This window comes from Cydia pomonella, chromosome 18 (assembly GCF_033807575.1).
Source record: "Cydia pomonella isolate Wapato2018A chromosome 18, ilCydPomo1, whole genome shotgun sequence".
Taxonomy (NCBI): Eukaryota; Metazoa; Arthropoda; class Insecta; order Lepidoptera; family Tortricidae; genus Cydia; species Cydia pomonella.
This window is the reverse complement of record NC_084720.1, coordinates 15,320,838-15,339,577: the sequence shown is the minus strand read 5'-3', so window position 1 is coordinate 15,339,577 and position 18,740 is coordinate 15,320,838. Positions and strand designations below refer to the sequence as shown.

At 38.2% G+C, this 18,740-nt stretch overlaps 1 protein-coding gene across 1 annotated transcript in view; it reads right to left on the bottom strand.

The window, feature by feature from the left end:
- LOC133527561 (hemicentin-1-like) overlaps positions 1-18,740 on the bottom strand; it is a 443,871-nt gene that overhangs the window by 38,327 nt on the left and 386,804 nt on the right. The window contains exons 4-6 of the mRNA XM_061864618.1: positions 18,087-18,238; positions 15,504-15,584; positions 926-1,009 (exon numbers count right to left, since the gene is read on the bottom strand). Of these exons, the coding sequence (XP_061720602.1) occupies positions 926-1,009; positions 15,504-15,584; positions 18,087-18,238 (317 nt within the window). The remainder of the gene's footprint in view (positions 1-925; positions 1,010-15,503; positions 15,585-18,086; positions 18,239-18,740) is intronic.

Genomic DNA, 18,740 nt, shown 5'->3' with positions numbered 1-18,740 from the left:
CAAGGGCGAGATCCTACTCGAGAACAGAAAAAGTACCTGCTCTAAATAATCCTTTTGATTCTTTTGTCTTTTTCAGTTTATTCAGTTTGGGGAGAACATTTTATTTTTCCTAAATCAGATTAGAGCGCTGAAAGTTAAGATTAAAATAGTACATTATTGGCGAGGCTCGGAAGTAGCTACATACTTGCTGGCTGAGGAATCGTTTTAAACGGATGACCTATGGTATACACCATTATAGTAGTAAGTACTGATAGTCTGTTTGGCTGTTTAATGGTCATTTCAACTTTTTTTAAAGTTTGGAACTCAACAAATAAAGTAATGGAATGTGTATGCAACATTGCAGTCGGGAAATCGAGACTGTAATGTTTTTAACTTTTGACTGACCATAAACTACGCACTTCACGACCTATTTTTTAATCAGCAAAGTAGACTTTGCCGTTCATTTTTGAGAAAAATCTTAAACCCATTTTTAGAAAAAGCGAAGTACACCTTCAAACCCTGAGATCGCGGGTACAAACCCCGGTTCGTACTAAGGATTTTTTCAGAAATTATGTACGATGTCGACGAAAACATCGTAAGAAAACCGGACTTTTGATGGCAGACGCATTTGCTTAAACTTCGCACCCATATTTGGGATAAGCTAGCCGACCAAAAAACCAAGGCAAAGCTAGAAAACTGAAGTTGGACGTGTAAAGTGAAAGCTTACAGGGACCGTGTACACTGTAGGGCCTGGGGGGGGGGGGGGGGGGGGGACTAGCCAAAATGACAATCGTATAAACGCCAAACGAAAAAATATATCGATTGATTGGAGTTCTGATTGGCGTTTTCTATCAACGATTCTCACTTGGCTAGGCCCCCAGGATTGGCTAGGATGTTACTTCGAGGTAACTCTGGCTCTCAAAGATATAAATAATTATGCGCTTACCTGACATTCATAGGTGCCGTTGTCTCTTTTCTGCACGAACTTGATTTGTAGGGTCCAGTCCTCTCCGTCATAGCCGTGTAGGACCTGAAAAGGAATTACAATTTTAAAAATGTTTTATTAATAAATAGATAATAACAATAGAATATGGGTGCCGCAAGACGGGCGAGGATCTGGTAGGCCCAGACGGAGATGGCGGGACGACCTGGACGCATATCTCAACGACTGGCCGTAGATTGCTCAAAACCAAGACGAATGGAAATCGAGGGGGGAGGCCTTTGCCCAGCAGTGGGACACCATATAGGCTTCTTCTTCTTCAACCTAGCGTTATTCCGGCCTAGCGCCAGGGTCCGCTTTCCTACTTAGTCTTCTCCACTTTGCCCGGTCTTCGGCATCCTCAGGTGTGAAATTGTTCTCTTCCATGTCCGCTGGCACGACGTCCAGCCAGCGCTTCTAATAAACCATATAGGCTTATAATTTATTAAATATATAAATAATATCATTACAACTATTAGAAGTAGAAGGACCTAAACCTAAACAAGGAAAGGTTAAAAATGAAATGAAGTAGGCTGGTTTGGAGTTTAATTGTTATATATTTGTTAAGTTACTACTAGCGACCAGCTTCGGTTTCGTACGCGTGAACAAATTGTACACCTGAACCATCCTCTGCAATCATTATTTTGATAGGTGGAAACCGCATGAAAATCCGTTCAGTAGTTTCCGAGTTTATGGCGAACATACAGACAGACGCAGCGGGTACTTTGTTTTATAAGGTGTAGTGATTGGAGATAGTATTAAATTCTTTTAGAAGCGGTGGTGGCCGAGTGGATATGACGTCCGACTTTCAATCCGGAGGTCACAGGTTCAAATCCTGGCTCGTACCAATGAGTTTTTCGGAACTTATGTACGAAATATCATTTGATATTTACCACTAGCTTTTCGGTGAAGGAAAACATCGTGAGGAAACCTGCATACATCTGCGAAGAAATTCAAAGGTGTATGTGAAGTCCCCAATCCGCATTGGGCTAGCGTGGGGACTATAGCCCGAGCCCTCTCGCACATGAAGGGAGGCCTGTGCCCAGCAGTGGGACGTATAGGTGACGTGAGGCTGAATTATTATATTATATTATTAGATTCTTTTGACACTTAGTCTGATCCGATACTTTTGATGCTGACCTGCTGATGTGTCTACGTGATATGGCTATAATTTAAATATAATAATTTTGGCATTATATAAATTTAAAACTGGAAAAATTATTGTCTTGGGGTGTCTTGGTGACTCAGTTGGCAGAGAGCTGGAGTATCGTTCCAGAGGCCGTAAGTTCAAGTCTCATCCAAGACAGTAATTTTTCCACTTTTCCATTTAATCTAAGCTTAATAGAATCGTTCCCGGTTTCAGCTTGTTAAAAAAACACATACAACAGACACTGAAAACTTGAGAAATACTCGCGTCAAAGTAAGCACACTTTACGAATATTTGATGTAAGTCCGTAATGTACGAAACTGCAGACATCTGCTTTTCCATATGAAGCCGAGAGCAACGAAATTGGATGTGTCTACGCTTGTCTTGTAATACAATTTCACGGTATTATTATAATTTTTCCTTTACTTTTATGTTGGTAGTAAATGTATGTATAACAGGGGGCTCTTAGAATTCCTACAAATTAGTGTGATAGAGAGTAGAGAGCCAGATAGCGCTTAGCTGTCGCAGCGCAAACGATTAGCATCTAGACACCCAACTGTACAATGTTCAAGATTGCCTGTCAAATATTAAAAAAAAATATCTGAATTAAAAAAAAACAAAAACTACGAATGAGTGACATGCGTGAATAAAGTTTTCATTTACCGCCATTTGACGTACAGTTTATCTTTTAATTAGTTTTAAGTATAAAATGAGTATGTTTTGTTGTTTTTAAAGTAACTATAGCAAAGGGTGCGTGTAAAATGAGCGATATAAATATTTCGGTGACGCCACCACATATCCGCGAGTTCCGCCAAGAGAGCAACGATGCCTCAACCTTGGCTGTAATTTGGGTTAGTGAATATATCACAGAAAGCTTATAATATGTGTGTAGATAAAATAGTATATGTAACTAAATAATTAGGCATTAAAACACTCGTGTGATCCTATTAAGAAACTCACTTCGTTCGTTTCTTAAACCCACACTCGTGTATTTTAATGCCTTTTATTATGTAGCAGTCACATAAACTACTATTGTATTTTGTCTCTTTTGCACTCATGAAAGTGATGCAGACTTGAATTATCTTTAAGCGTGAGCGTCATTCTACATAGATCTGTAGTATATTGAAATAATAATCATTATTCAGCCTATTCGGTCCATTGCTGGGCACAGGCCTCCTCCCATGTGTGAGAGGGTTGGGGCTATAGTCCCCACGCTGGCCTAATGCGGGTTGGCGACTTCACATACACCTTCGAATTTCTTTGCGGATGTATGCAGACATGTTCATATTTATGATATTTATTTCGCATGAATATTAGCTTAATTAATTACTTATAAGCCGAAGATTCGAATTCATCTTCCCGCGACTTTATCCGGGTAAAACCGGTTCAAACTTTCAAACTAATTTTCTACTCTCAAGGGTTGAATTTTAAAAAATCCTTTTAGAGCTCTACAACATTTGGGGATAGACAAAATTAGAAAAATATACATATATACGATACGGTAGAGGCGTTCGGAACCCCGTCCAATAAAAAGACAGCCTAAAGGTAACGTTCGTATTTAGACTGCACCAGCATTGCTGCAGCAGTCTTGCGACGTGAAATTGCTGTCGATTGCATTGCTGTCGCCTATGTCAAAATTTGGGGCGGTGACATCGCTTTGGACATTTGCTGCAATGCTAGCCTGCAGTCATGCTGCCGTCTGCATTACTTCAGGAAATGTAAATAAAAACATTTTTAGCTGTCCGTCCGTCTGTCTGTCTGTCTGTTTGTCTGTCTGTCCGTCTATTCATCTGTTACCAGGCTGTATCTCATGAACCGTAAACAATAAATACTAAAAAATATAGATAATGGTACGGAACCCTTCGTGTGCGAGTCTAAGTCGCACTTGTCCGGTTTTATTATCAAGACATTTCGAACGGTGCCTTAGAATCATCATCATCACCGTCTTCTCGCAACGGTCGGCTGGTCGTTAAGAGCAACGCTAAGGAAATCGACCAACAGCTGGAAAGATATAATGTTGAGCCACTGAACTGATTTGCGCTTTCAACAGCCGATAAGGACAGCCACGTAACTTACATGTAATAATAAGATTTGCAGGTATAGGAGTTTAGTTTCTGTCACAATGGATGTGAAAAATGCTTACTAAAATAATCATCGTCTTGAATAGTTGAATGTAGGTAATAAATAGGGTTGACAAAAACGGGACAGGTAAAAATACGGGACGCGATACTTAAATACAGTGACAGTTTACGGGACGTATGGCAATCCTAGTAACTTACATAATAAAATGCGTTTATACGGACAAGCTTATGGATTGACTCCTTACTCGTATATTATAGAAGTGAAAGTTTGTACGTTTGGATATTAAATGGATGTTTGTTCCTCCATACGCAAAGATGGTGTACATGTCTCTAGACGTAGGCAGTATATACAATGTATAAATAATCGTTTGTACTATTAATAGCACTAGCATCTACCTGCCCGCGTACCCAAACGTGCATATTGGTCACGCTCCGTGGCGAACGAAACGCAACTGTCACAGTCGCACTAATATGGAAGCGTGATAGAGAGAGATGACTACGCTACGCTACGGAGCGTTAACGATTGTAACGTTGGCCTGGAGTGCCACGGGCCTTCTTAACGCGTGTCGAAAACTCGCTACACCTGAATGTAATAAATAAGTTAGTTTAGTGTGTCTGTCCCATTAGGCTGTGGCTAAGTGGGGCAACGAAAAGAATATTAGCGAGCCGCCGGCGCAACCTAATTGCTTAATTAGTTTAACTCTCTACTATTTTCTAGAAACTGGATTTTAGAGTGGTTTAATGACATTAAAAGGAAAGTGAATGACTGCTTCTCTATAACGTAGTCCCCATCTTTTCCCTGGATTAATAACATAAGAAAATATACCATACTACACCAAATAACACGAGACCCTACCTACTCATAGTGTTGTGTTCCTGTCGGTGAGTAAGGTTGCCAGAGCTCAACGAGGGGGGGGGGGGGGGGTTGGGTCGGCAACGCGCATGTAACTCCTCTGGAGTTGCAGGCGTACATAGGCTACGGAGACTTCAGGCAGGCCGTATGCTTGTTTGCCACCGACGTAGTGTAAAAATATGTTTACACTAATTGATGTTCCCCAAAAATAACTCGGATATATTAAAAATAATATCGTAAAAGTTAAGCAAACAGTCTATTTTCGGTTAAAATTATATAAAGCGTCTGGACAAAAGTTTAACATAAAGAACCTTTAAAATTTTCAAAACCCTGAATCAATAAATAAGTATTGTTATTATGCGCAGTAGCTCCCAATATTCTTATCCGACCTTTGCCCAAATTTAACCTTGCGTAGGCCCAACAGTTTCAAAGTGGCTCGAACTTGAAGCATATGCAATATCGGATCACTTTAGAAACCTTTTATTCAAAAAACATTGTCTCATCACACGTTCATACCATCGTAAATTGATCCTGAGGGCCTACCGCGAACACTGAAGTTCGCAAGTTGCAGGCATCTTTCTCTTCTATTCCATTTAAGGCGTAATTAAGAGTGCCAGAGAAAGATGCCTGCAATTTGCGAACTTCGGCGTTCTCGGTAGGCCTTCTGATATACATTTATTAAGACTCATAAATATTACATGTTAATATAACGCTAACGCAGAAAAGGAAGTTTTTATGTGAATTTTTACAAGTTTCAATCTACGCCAAATGGCATGAAAAAAAAATCACACGTCAGTGGCCATCAAGCATACGGCGGCTGCGATATGAGCGTTGCCGACACCAACATTTTGTTTATTTATTTATTTAATACTTCGCACCCTCGCCGAGCTCTGGCGACCCTACTCACCGGCAGCAACACAACAATGGGTGTTATTTGGCTGCGGTTTTCTGTAAGGAGGTTCTTCCCCAGCTCTAGGTCTGTAATGACATCCGCTGTGCTGTGCCCTACCACACAAAGCGAGACACATACTTTTAGACGTAGTTTAAGAAGATAGTCTGGACCTGGATAGACTATATTTGCAAAGGCAAACAAAATTAAAAATAAACTTTAACTAGGCTCGATAGACATAGACTCAAAAACATTTTCATTTATTTTCAATTGTATATCATTAGCATAGCCGAGGGATCTGACGAGCAAAATTTTAAACAGAGCTATATTTTCAGAGTAATTGAGCGTAAGGGTAAAAACCGACCTTTTATGATCTGAGCCGGCAAGCTTTACATTTGTTTTCTTCTAATGTTGGCTTTACGCCATTCCACATTCACATATTGTGGGGAAATCGTGCCTAATAAATGCAGATAAAGACTAGATTCTTCTCTAGGTTGTAAAGCAGTCGCTTTGGGCTTCTTTTTTGGATTTTGCCCATTTTCGGCTGAGGTTGCTAAAAGCGAAACGGATTCTTCTTGTACAGAATTTTTGGCTGTTTACGATTTTAAATACGAATAATTTTCGGACGCGAAGTGTGGGAGAAACGTTGGGGGTGGTGTTTTCTGGGTGTTTTAGTTTCGGAAGTGTTGCAGATTAATTTGGTCAGCAGGGCAGCGTGCATACATAATTATATTATGTTATTGAGGCGTATCGTACCAAAGGACTATATACGGAAAAGTGCGTACACAGCGAAGGTCTACAATTAGAAAATATGATTTTCAATGATATCTATCCGCAGTCATCTTATTTTTATAAAATAAATAGTTTTGGTTTATGTGTTTTAGTTTCTTTTTCATTCAATTATGAAATAATCTGCCGCTAGATAACCTGTATGTTGGTGGTCTGAGTTATACCAGTTTTTGGCAACAAAGTAGTAAGATTTGTGAACAGCCAAGGATCGTGACCGTAACTCCGTTTAAGTGGGATCAAAGTTTTACTAAACAGCGTTCTAGCTATTACATTTTATTTGCAACAGGACGTATATAGGAGGCTCTTTGGTTTGATATATTACGTTTTGGTAAACGTGGAGTATGAGGGTCAAGATCGGTAGGGAAATGTTTGTGAAACAGTTTACGCTTTCTTTATAGGGGTGTGTTATTTTTTTTATAAATTTACTAGGCAAAAGAAATCACCTTAAGTTAGTAAAAGGTCGTGAGTTTAACCCCATCCTGAAACATATCAATCTTCTGGTATTTTTTACAAGCGTTTATATAACTTGTAATATACATAAGTATATGAGCAAATACAAAAAAAATATTTGTTGTTTGAATGTGAGTGGTTATAAATAGTTAGTAAAGGATGTACCGATAAAAAACTTTAAACTTCAAATGAAAAAAAAAACTGATGCGTTTGAGAACAAACTAAGGTTTTTAGAATGACTAAAATAAAAAGCGACTTTTAATTTAGATAATTGTCAGTTTCTTTATTTATTATTTGTTCTGTAGGAGTGATAGGCAGCTTCTTCTTAGCGCATTCAGTGGCAGATTTTTACGGACCCGTTTTTCATATTTGCCTGCATCAGCCCATCACCTGCTGGAATTGTTAATGTTTGTCTGTTTCATTCTTCTCTTTTAATACACTTTTGATTTGAGCCCAATAATAGTTTAGAGAACGGCACACAAAACCAATGATATGCGAATCAAACACGCGTACTGACACACATAGATAGATTAACGAATGTGAACGCGACCAGTGGTAACGTTGAAAGCTAACGCAGCCGATTCGCACGAATTAGGGTAGACCGCGCACGTTCCACTCATTCAGTTTTGGTGTCGGGTTCGTGTGACCCTTAAGCATCTTTATTAAAATTACTCGCATTACTGTCCTAATTACGACCTCGTTGTTCGGCAAACGAATGACCCGTGGTTGCACTAACGAACCAACTTAGTAAATTCATCATGATATTTAAATCATCATTCGTCTATCTTATTGCAACGAAATAAAGCCTACCAAAGATCAGCTAAGTGAGCCGCTAGTACTATCTACGGCACAATGGGTTATGCTAATGGTCCAAATTTCCAATGCGATCCTTCATTAAGGCCTGTAAGCACGGGTAAAGGTGAGTCCCTACTGTCAGCGTCGTCGGCTCTAGTTTGGCTAATTTATATGCGAATTAAAGTCGAACGGTAAAGTTCATTGTGGAAGCCATGTGTGAATTTGAATATTGTAATTTGGTTTTTGCTGAGTTTGTATGCTCGTGAAGTGCACGTAGTTTAAATACGTAGTCTCAGAGTTGTGTTTACTCAACTTCAAAATTATTGGATGCATTATTTATTAAAATCTTAACTCGAACGTGGTAGCAGGTATATTAATAATAATAATTTAGCCTATATACGCCCCACTGCTGGGCACAGGCCTCCTCTCATGCGCGAGAGGGCTCGGGCTATAGTCCCCACGCTAGCCCAATGCGGATTGGGGACTTCACATACACCTTTGAATTCCTTCGCAGATGCATGCAGGTTTCCTCACGATGTTTTCCTTCACCGAAAAGCAAGTGGTAAATATCAAATGATATTTCGTACATAAGTTCCGAAAAACTCATTGGTACGAGCCAGGATTTGAACCCAGGCAGGTATATTATTATGTATAATTACATAGGTACATATTCGTATGCAGGAGTGCTACGCTAATAGTTTGGCTCACTGTACCCACTGCTGTGATTTTGAATAATGTGTACTAGACACTTTGTCGTTACATATACATTAATGCAGAGGCCACAGATTTCAACTTGCAATGATCCTGACATTACTCTTTCCTTCCTTCACTTACATAACATTCATTTAAATAACATTTATTGATTCTGTGCTCTTGACCTGGCTTTTCTTCACGATTTCCCCGATTTGATCAGAGAAAGTCCACCACTTCCAGCTTCCTCTTCTACTTCTCTCTTATACACTCTCTTTGTTAACCTTATTTTACTTATTCTTTCCACGTGTCTAAACCATTTCAACATACCTTTCTCTACTTTTGTCACTATATTTTCGTTCAGTCCACACTTTTCCCTTATCACACTGTTCGTAATTCTATCTCGTAATCTGACACCACATACACTTTTCAATGCTCTCATTTCTACTGCATTCACACGGCTTATATGAGCCCTGCCATACCTAACAGATATTTGCTATAAAATAAAAATGTATTTTACTTAATAATGATTAACTCAGGATTTGTTAAATTCAAAACTAAAGACTTTGCATGTTTCGTAAGATTTCGTAAACTTTTAATTGTTATCATTAATTGTTAAACATACTATACAACTCTTTTCAGATAAATAGTAAAAGTCAGTAAGTGTAATGGCAGAAAAGATTACATAACTATTAATATATAGGTACTTATGCTTTAAAATAATCAGCTTGTAATATTTACCCGCATGCAAACAAATAATTGTTACCTACCAGCCGATTAACCCAGGTCCATGATTAGGTACTATTAGTATTGGAATACGCAGTTATTTCAATACCAATAGCAATCATGAACATTAGCACTGCAGAATGACGCAACGTGATCGCTACCGCCTATGACTTACGCCCTTTAAAAGCTGCTTGCTATCGTTATGCTGATATTTCCCGCTCAGTTTGATTGAGCTTTGAAGTAGGTACTGTTCGGATTCACACGACACCAGCATTATTGCAGCGCGACGTTACTGCCGCAGTATTGCTGCCGCAAATGTCAAAAATTCGGGCAATATCGTGCTGCAATACTGCTGCAGTCGACTGCATTACTGATGGAAACGTAAAATTTAATATAAATTTCTTTATAGAACGACCTTCTTGAAATTTTTGCAGTAATGCAGTCGACTGCAGCAGTATTATCGATATCGATTATGCCGTCCGGATTGATATCATTTACGGGTCTTCCGGCGCCATCTTGATAACGCCTTCTGATTAATTACTTTGTTTTTTTGCTCAATAATATGGTTTAAAGTGTAATAACGATAGCTTTAAGTAGTAAACTACACTTTAGTAGCGTGCAGCGAAAGGAGAATAACTCTTAAAACGCGTTTAACCGCAATTTTGGAGTCAACGGCTGGTAGTCCACGTGCTACTTGTAAAGTTCAGTCCGATCGCTTTACAAGAGCTAATAAAATCACCGTACCCTGTCTTGTATTAACCTTACACTTTTAGTCGTATTTAAAGCTAATACCTTGATATTGGCGAAATAATCCCTGGACTGAAGCCAAAATTTTAAAAGAATTAATGAATGAAGATTTACGGTAGCAACGCAGTCGGCAGTAATGTCGCCCTGCAATAACAGTCTCAATCTGAACGGTACCTTTAGTTCGATTGAGCTCTGAGCTCGCGGTAAAATTCCGCAAAGATCGCCTCATTACCCCGCGGTTCTAATTCAGCACCGGGGTTAATTTCGCGGCTGACCAGCCCCCATTACTGCTGCGTTTAGTTTACGCTCAAGCGTTCAGGGATAGCGAAGTACAGTTGGAGTGCGTTTGGTTCAGATGCGAGATTATAATTTTTTTGCTTGGACGGAAGAGCGTTGATATTTCACGTGTATAGAGTCCGTGAGCTAATTTTGAATTGCATATCAATTTAAATTCAGTTTGTGATATTTGCAATCATTATGTTGTTTACGAATTAGATATGTATGTTTATTGCATTGTATAGTTAATTATTTAAATAGGGCGGAATGGAGTATCGAGACAAACCATTCTGGTTTAACGATACTTTTGGATAAAATATTCTGTTATTGTGATTTATCTCTAATAAAGAAAAAAATTATATTTGATTTAATGCATGTTAATTATAAGATGGGATCCATCTTTTCAAAACATTAGTTTTGAAAAGATGGATCCCGCCGAGCTTCTTGTCGGTCCCCTCCTACCCTCCTGGAATTTAGGAGGGATTAAATCTTCTCGGGTCAGAGGTGTAGGGTTCGAGCTAGCGTAGCTTTATCGCGTAGTTTTATCTTTACATGAAAAATTTTTGTAATGTATAACTAGCCTTATGAACCGAAAACCCAAAAACCGAGCCCTAAAATTTATATTTTGGCATGTGGGTAGTTTTGCACATTTTAATTTTTCCTCAGTCACACGTTCATCACGAACGCTGTAAAGGGTTCGAGACGTCGGGATGTGTTATAAATTCATTATACACGATATAATCCATTTTTATAGTTTTATTTCTTGAGTTACTATTGCGGTAACCGAAAATAATATAATAATTTAGAACAGTAAAAGTGATGGAATGTCACTATAAACGTCACTTTTTCATAGAAATTTACATTAATGACTATACTTCGTCATTGCAAATGTCATGCCATATTTGAGTTACCTTGGTCTGCCTCCAGATGCTTTGACACTTACTTATACACTTAGAATTTTCTGTAACTAATCGAAAGCATTTGACTGAGTCCGTTATGAGTATTATGACACCCAATCAGAGAGACAAGCACTATGGACCAAGAAGAATAGAGCTGAAACGGACTTTGGATCGGACTTAGGTGTCAAAATTTACATGGAAAACATAAATGATTCATTATCACGACCACGAGTCAACAAAAACATAGACACAAGGATTAATTCTAGTTCCTTTTCTATTTCTTGACGATTAAAGATTTGCCACACGCTGTACAGCGAGCTGCTAAAGTTCATACAAGCTTTATGACAGAATTACATTCGTAAAGTGGGTACGCACTTTTGCAGCTGTGTGTATACATCCAATAAAAATACCTTGCACTGTTTCAAACAGTCCGGTTGCCACCGCTTGTAAAAGTACCTTCGAAAAGCAACGGCCGTAGAAATCGGGCCAAATAAACTGACGTTCATTTTATAAATAACTTATCTGCGTACCTTATAATGTACGAGTACGTTATACTTAGTCGGTTCATTTAAGAGCTTTATGTACCCAAAAATGAATATTTCTCAACGCTAATCACCCTAAGAGCTTAAGTGATTTGCCAGTGCATTCTATGCACCATTTCAACGTTTTGGAAGACCGATTCCGTTTTATCAATTTGACAAGGTTTTGATCTTATTTTGATACGATATTTGTGTCATCAGGCATCTCATGCATTCTGTTGCGAATGCAAATTTTTATTGTATAAAACTTTAATGTAGTTAGAACGAAGCCGCCGGGTTCGGCCAGTATTCGGATCAGTATTTCTAAATCACCAATGGCAGCGCTCCCCATACGCTTTATCGCGGCCAATAAAAAGCACAGTTAGAAAAAATTTCTAACCATTGGTACTTGTTCAATTCTGACAACTCTTTCTTCAACATCCATACAATCAACCACTTACAATTGACCGTTTTATTAATAACCCTTGTAGACCAGTAGTTTGGAAGAATATATATAAGATGCTTACAAATTAGCTACCGATATTTTTACTCGGCTCCTGGAGTATATTATTGGTTGTCAATAAGACGCTATTTCCATAAAGCTTCAAAATTAACAACCTAAAGCCACAATTGTCGACATGACAGAAAGTGTTAAACATCTTGTCATTAAATGCATATGATGACTATTTTTAGATAGAATTGTAATTTATTTATTTTGTTCGTTAAATGAAAACAAAAAAATGATACGTTGTTTTTTAATATCCATCTAAAGTTAATTGTTTTAGCGAAAAGTACCATCTCTTAAGCTAACGGTAGCAAATTTTCTTAGCACCTTGTAGGTATATAAAAGTACATAACACAGTAACAGTTCATTATGAATGGAAGTTTTATTTGATTGGTCAAGATCCTGACCTGCACGGCTGTTACACTTTAATAAGTAGAAGACCTTATGAGACAACTCCTGATTCAATTCGTGAGAATCAATAAGCATTAGCAGCTCATGCTATTTAGTGCAGCGGCGCACGCTGACTCAAGGTCGTATCAAAATAAAACGAAAAGGTATCAAATTACTAAAACAGAATTGGCTTCCTGGGACGAACGGCATTAAATGGCCGCCTTTTAATACCGGCCGGCACAAGAGGGCTAATGATGCAACACACGGAATCCGCTTTAGATGGTATCGCTGTAATTTTGCATCGCTAACGTTCTAGTTGGAAATTAAATTAGTCGGCGATCAGTTGCAGTTGAAGTAAAGTTCTACTAATGATACCTTGTAGTTATAAAATTTCAAGTTTGTGAAGATATATCTTGCCAAATTTGAATGTCTTTGATTTCTAGTAGGGCCTAGGTCTATTTTGAGATGTTTTCTTAGATATAAATTATATAATTACTAGGAATTCCTACTAGGGAAGATGAAATGAACTAAATTAAATAGTTAAACAATGAAAATGAGGCACCATACCGCAGTGCTTTGGGTCATTGTAATCGCTAACCAAACACGGGCGAGTCTAGTGCCTAATACAGTCAGTGCTGACAGTAGTATGAGGTCTCTACGTCTCTAGCGACTTTCATGTTGTTTGTCACTGTGATAAGGTACGAAATGGGTCACAAATTAAATCTTTAGACTGTACCATACCAAGGATCTCCAAACTATTTGGCTTTCGGTTCTGTCGATGATTGTTCCTTTTTACAGGCCGGACTTTATTGCATTTTAGTTCTTCGCTTTTTCTCCGCGGACCAAAAATAAGATCTTGAGAGCAGTAGTCTGGTCTGGTGGTGAATGGTTCTTTTTAGGGTTCCGTAGTCAACTAGGAACCCTTATAGTTTCGCCATGTCCGTCTGTCTGTCTGTCTGTCCGAGGCTTTGCTCCGTGGTCGTTAGTGCTAGAAAGCTGAAATTTGGCATGGATATATAAATCAATAAAGCCGACAAAGTCGTATAATAAAATCTAAATTTTTTTTTAGGGTACCTCCCCTACACGTAAAGTGGGAGTGAAATTTTTTTTTCGCTTCAACCCTAGAGTGTGGGGTATCATTGGAAAGGTCTTTCAAAACTAATAAGGGTTTCTAAGAATCATTTTTTGATAAAGTGAATATATTCGGAGATAATCGCTCCGAAAGAAAAAAAAAATGTGTCCCCCCCTCTAACTTTTGAACCATAGGTCCAAAAAATATGAAAAAAATCGTGGAAGTGGAGCTTAAGAAATACATTAAATAAAAACTATAGCGGACATGATCAGTGTAGCTGTTTTTGAGTTATCGCAAAAAGTTTTCCCTTCATAGTAAAAAGACTTACTTTAATTAGGTACTGATTATGCAATTTTGCCTATTTGTTTAACTCGGGTGAAAGGTACCGTTTCATCCCTTGGTTAACAATTTACTATACTTTAAGCTCCAGTTTAGCTTATTGTGACGGAAGAGTAACTACGGAACCCTACACTGAGCGTGGCCCGACATGCTCTTGGCCGATTTTTATATATGTGTAAGCTATCAATTTAGATTACGTATCTAGTTTCTTTGCGTCACCTACTCAATTCTTGTTGTCTGGAAGAGATCGCTCTTTAGCCATATTACCACCGTTTGTTTTACCTCTGCTTTGAATATTGTGTTCTGTATTGTTTCTTTTATTGAGGATTGAACATTGTAGTATATTGTAATTTCTGCTAAATTATCACTCACATACTCTAAAGCTCCAAGCGTATAAAAAGCTTTAGGTCAAAGTTTTAGGTCAAGTATTTTCGGAGACACTCCAAGCCTTAAATATCTTGAGGTCACGTTTCATCGGCTAGCCAAAGGACTCTCCCTGCTCGCGTTCCGCAGTGGGAATGCATTCTTGAGTTGCACTTAGTCCTATGAATAAACATCACGCGCTGCAATTTACTTTGCTGCAGTATCTGTGATAAAGAGTTGGAATTGCGTTTGTTCCCTTGTTGTGTAATTGCTAGTTTGTAAGGTGTCTGGCAGTGTCTCTCGGAGTGCACCGAGTTAATTTGTGCCAGCTTGGAATAAATACTTATATTACTTATATTATTTTTATGTTAGTAAATATATAAATTTTACAAAAGGCGGAATTAATGCTTCATGGCTTTCTCTGTCAGTCAACCATAGGGCCAAACAGAAAAATATCTCAAAATGGGTTCTAGGCGCCGTTCACTGCGTTTCGAAATGCAGATCTTATATCTAAGTTCTATAAGTGATATAAACAAACAAGAATAACTATACTAAGCATATATCTCCGTCTGTACTTTTTTTTAGACAATCATCTAGTGCGGGTCAAGACAGTTCTAAACCTGAAAGTCAATGAGGCTACTTCTTTTACGGAATTTCATGGCAATCTTGGGTCTCCATCAGACAAATTTGTTGGTGCCGTGACATAAAGCATATAATCAAGAGGTTATGAAAAATCAGGAGAGAGGGATGAAAGAGGTTAAAGAAAGAAAGATTTATATACAAGGTTACTTAGACACCAATTTAACGGTTGCAAGCGTGCCAATATGAACCTTACTTAAAAGCATAAAAGTTATATTTTGATGGACTTCCAGAACTGCTTGTAAGATTCGAATTCATTCACTAAAAGCTTCATAAATTTATCTTATCAAAGAGTCTAAAAGGTAAAGAAGATACGGGTAAAGAAATTGCCATAGGTATTGTGAAAGGTACTCACTGTAAAATTATAAACTACTTACCTGGAACCTCTCGTCGTTGGTGTACGTGAACTTCCCCGAGCTCAGAATGTGCCAGTCCCTTTTTCTGATCCAGGACACTTGCTGTAAACAAACACAACAATAAGTTTAGAATGAGGCGTAGAATTGGCAATAAGACTGGCAGTTAGGGTAGCTTGAGATAAAATTGCGACTTAATGACAAGCCTATTCCACACGCACACATGAATCGAATAAGGAAAAGCAGGCAATGTAAAATTTACAAATATCATGTTTAAAGAGAAGTTGATAAATAGGTAATCGCACTTGTTAAATGAACGAACTGTCTTTTCCCTACTAACTAGGATAAATAAAATTATCCTAGCTTAAAGAGCCGAATCGATTGAATAAAAATAAAGTTTCTCTCATGCTCTGATGATTCAATTTTTCAAGTAACATTTTTTTCTAATACAATAAAATATTCGAAAACCAATTTAACATAGTTACCAAGCCATAAATTTATCAAACCATTTAGAATATTTAATAACAAAAGTTCCGCTGTATTTCGCCTTTGTTAGGTTTTGGTGTGGTTACGCCGGCAAAGTTTCAAATTCAGAACGTTGTTATATATAAGTACTAACCAACCCTTTATAGGCGACCAGCGTAAGACTGCCTTATGTATATTACGCCAAATATTTAATTCATACACATAATGATGGCATGAATGTCTAGTCTATGATGCTACATTGCGTAGACAATGACGAGTCAACGAGTCAAAATTTTCCCTTAATGTGTCTTTTTACGTGATGCATAAAAACAATAAATGCTGTCAACTACATACAACAATTGTCGTATTTTGGACAAGCACGACAATCGATTTCATATATTGTTTCTTAGAAATTTTGTTTTAAGTTAATCGTTATTGTATATCAAATAAATTACTTTATAAAAACAAAAATGGTTTTACACTAGCTTTCATTTTGTACCCATATTACTAGGGAAAGAAAATAACAAGCTTTTCTTAGATCTGCGGGCCGCCATTTTCCAATTTTATACAGGATTTTATTTAGTCACCTGCCATAATTTACGGGGTGAATTCATAGGTAACTTCTACTATGGAACCAGCCCTGAAATCGCAAAAAAATAACTCTTCCATAGAAAATTTCAAGGTCAGACAGCCATAATGTATGAAAAGGCCATTTTTTTTCGCGATTTCGGAGTTGGTTCATGGTAGGTGACTAAATAAACATCCTGTATAATTTCCCACAATTCTGAGGAATTCAACGAAACCGCATTTGTCAAAAACCGTCCAGCCATTTGGGTTATAGAGCGTGCTAAAGAAATGGACATACATACATATATTCGCTAGAAAGACATAACCCTCTTTCTGATGCAATCGGGTAAAAAAAGGAAAATGCTTGGGGCACAACATTTCCACTCGATTTCTTTGAAGCTTCAATGCCAATTTCATGGGTTTTGCCAGATGTAACCACATTTTTTGAGGTACTATCCATTTATCTACTCATCAGAACAGTGCAGTCTTTGAACAGCAGTCTCTTTGTATCTGATGTCATGATGTTTGTAAGGAGATATTTCTCCAATTGCGTTGCTCACATTTGAATGAAATGAAATTCCTCTGCGTTCTATTTCTACTTAAGATAAATTTAGTTTCCAATTTCAGAGATCAACTCACCCTAGAGACGAGTCAAAGTGAGGTGAATAGCCCGACAGGCCTCGATTAAGTTCGCAAGTAGGGCGCGCTGTGGTCAAGCGGACTATGAACACGTTATCAGATCAGCTTGTTACGTCGGCTTCAAGCAACTTTAATGTGCTTTTACGAGGAACTTTTAATACTTTCATGATAGGGTATCTTCACTGTAAGCCTTTTATAAAAGCCATGTTTTTATTGCTTAGCAGCCTTTTAAATGTAATTCTTTCAGTCGTACAGTAAAACTATGCTCAATTAAGTTCTAATTTGTCTTTCTGCGATCGACTGTAACAACGGCACGTCCTCCAAAACCTTTTCTTTTGTTTTGTTATGACTTATCCCTCGTTCCTTAATGTGCCCTACAAGACAGTGTAGATACGTGGTGCCCCCAGCTGCGCTGTAAAGTTGCTGATAGAGTTTTTAGCCGCCACTTCGGTGGAAGGCTGATGGATTTTCTCCCGTATTTCTTCAGTAATATAACTTACCCCTCTCTCACTCAAGTGTCCTACAAGACAGTATAGATACTTGGTGCTCCCAGCTGCGCAGTAATGTTACTGACAGAATTGTTAGCCGCCACTTCGGTGGAGGGTGATAGATCTTCTCCCGTATTTCTACAGTAATGTGACTTACCCCTCTCTCACTCAATTGCCCTACAAGACACTGTAGATACGCGGTGCCCCTAGCTGCGCAGTAATGTTGCTGATATAATTGTTAGCTGCCACTTCAGTGAAGGGTGATAGATCTTCTCCCGTATTTCTACAGTAATGTGCCTTACCCCTCTCTTACTCAAGTGTCCCACAAGACAGTGTAGATACGTGGTGCCTCCCAGCTGGGCTGTAATGTTGCTGACAGAGTTGTTAGCTGCCACTTCGGTGGAGGGTGATAGATCTTCTCCCGTATTTCTACAGTAGTGTGACTTACCCCTCTCTCACTCAAGTGTCCCACAAGACAGTGTAGATAAGTGGTGCCTCCCAGCTGGGCTGTAATATTGCTGACAGAGTTGTTAGCCGCCACTTCGGTGGAGGGCTGAGCGCCGGCGCGCCAGCCGCGCGCTCTTGATGTGCCGTGATGTCCTGTAAATTGCATCAGATTGTAGATAAACTAAGTATTTGCATACAATAAGTTTGATCCGGCGAAGTGGAAACTGCTGACCAGGACTAGAATAAAATTCTCAAATGACACATACTCGTACTTTCCGTTTGGTGTTTTATTTTCTCTGTTAAAGTTAAGGTTAATATACTTATAACTTATACGCTATCGAATAAATTTACAGTAGGGGTACAGAAAAGTGTTTAAAGTGTAGTGGAACTGATAATATAGACTAAAAAATGGTAAGTGAAACAGGGATTCGTGTTGAGCCAAATTGTAATTTTTGTGAGTTTTGTTGAATACCATCATACTAGCTGTTAACGGTGATTGTTTTATTAAATCAATGGTATGTAATTTTTCCGGATTATATACATATCACCCTTGAATGATATTATCTATATTTTTTTATTGCGCTGCTATTCAAATACCTAGTGAAAATTATTACTTTACGCTTGTTTCCGTATTTCCAGTAGGTAGACTTAGAAT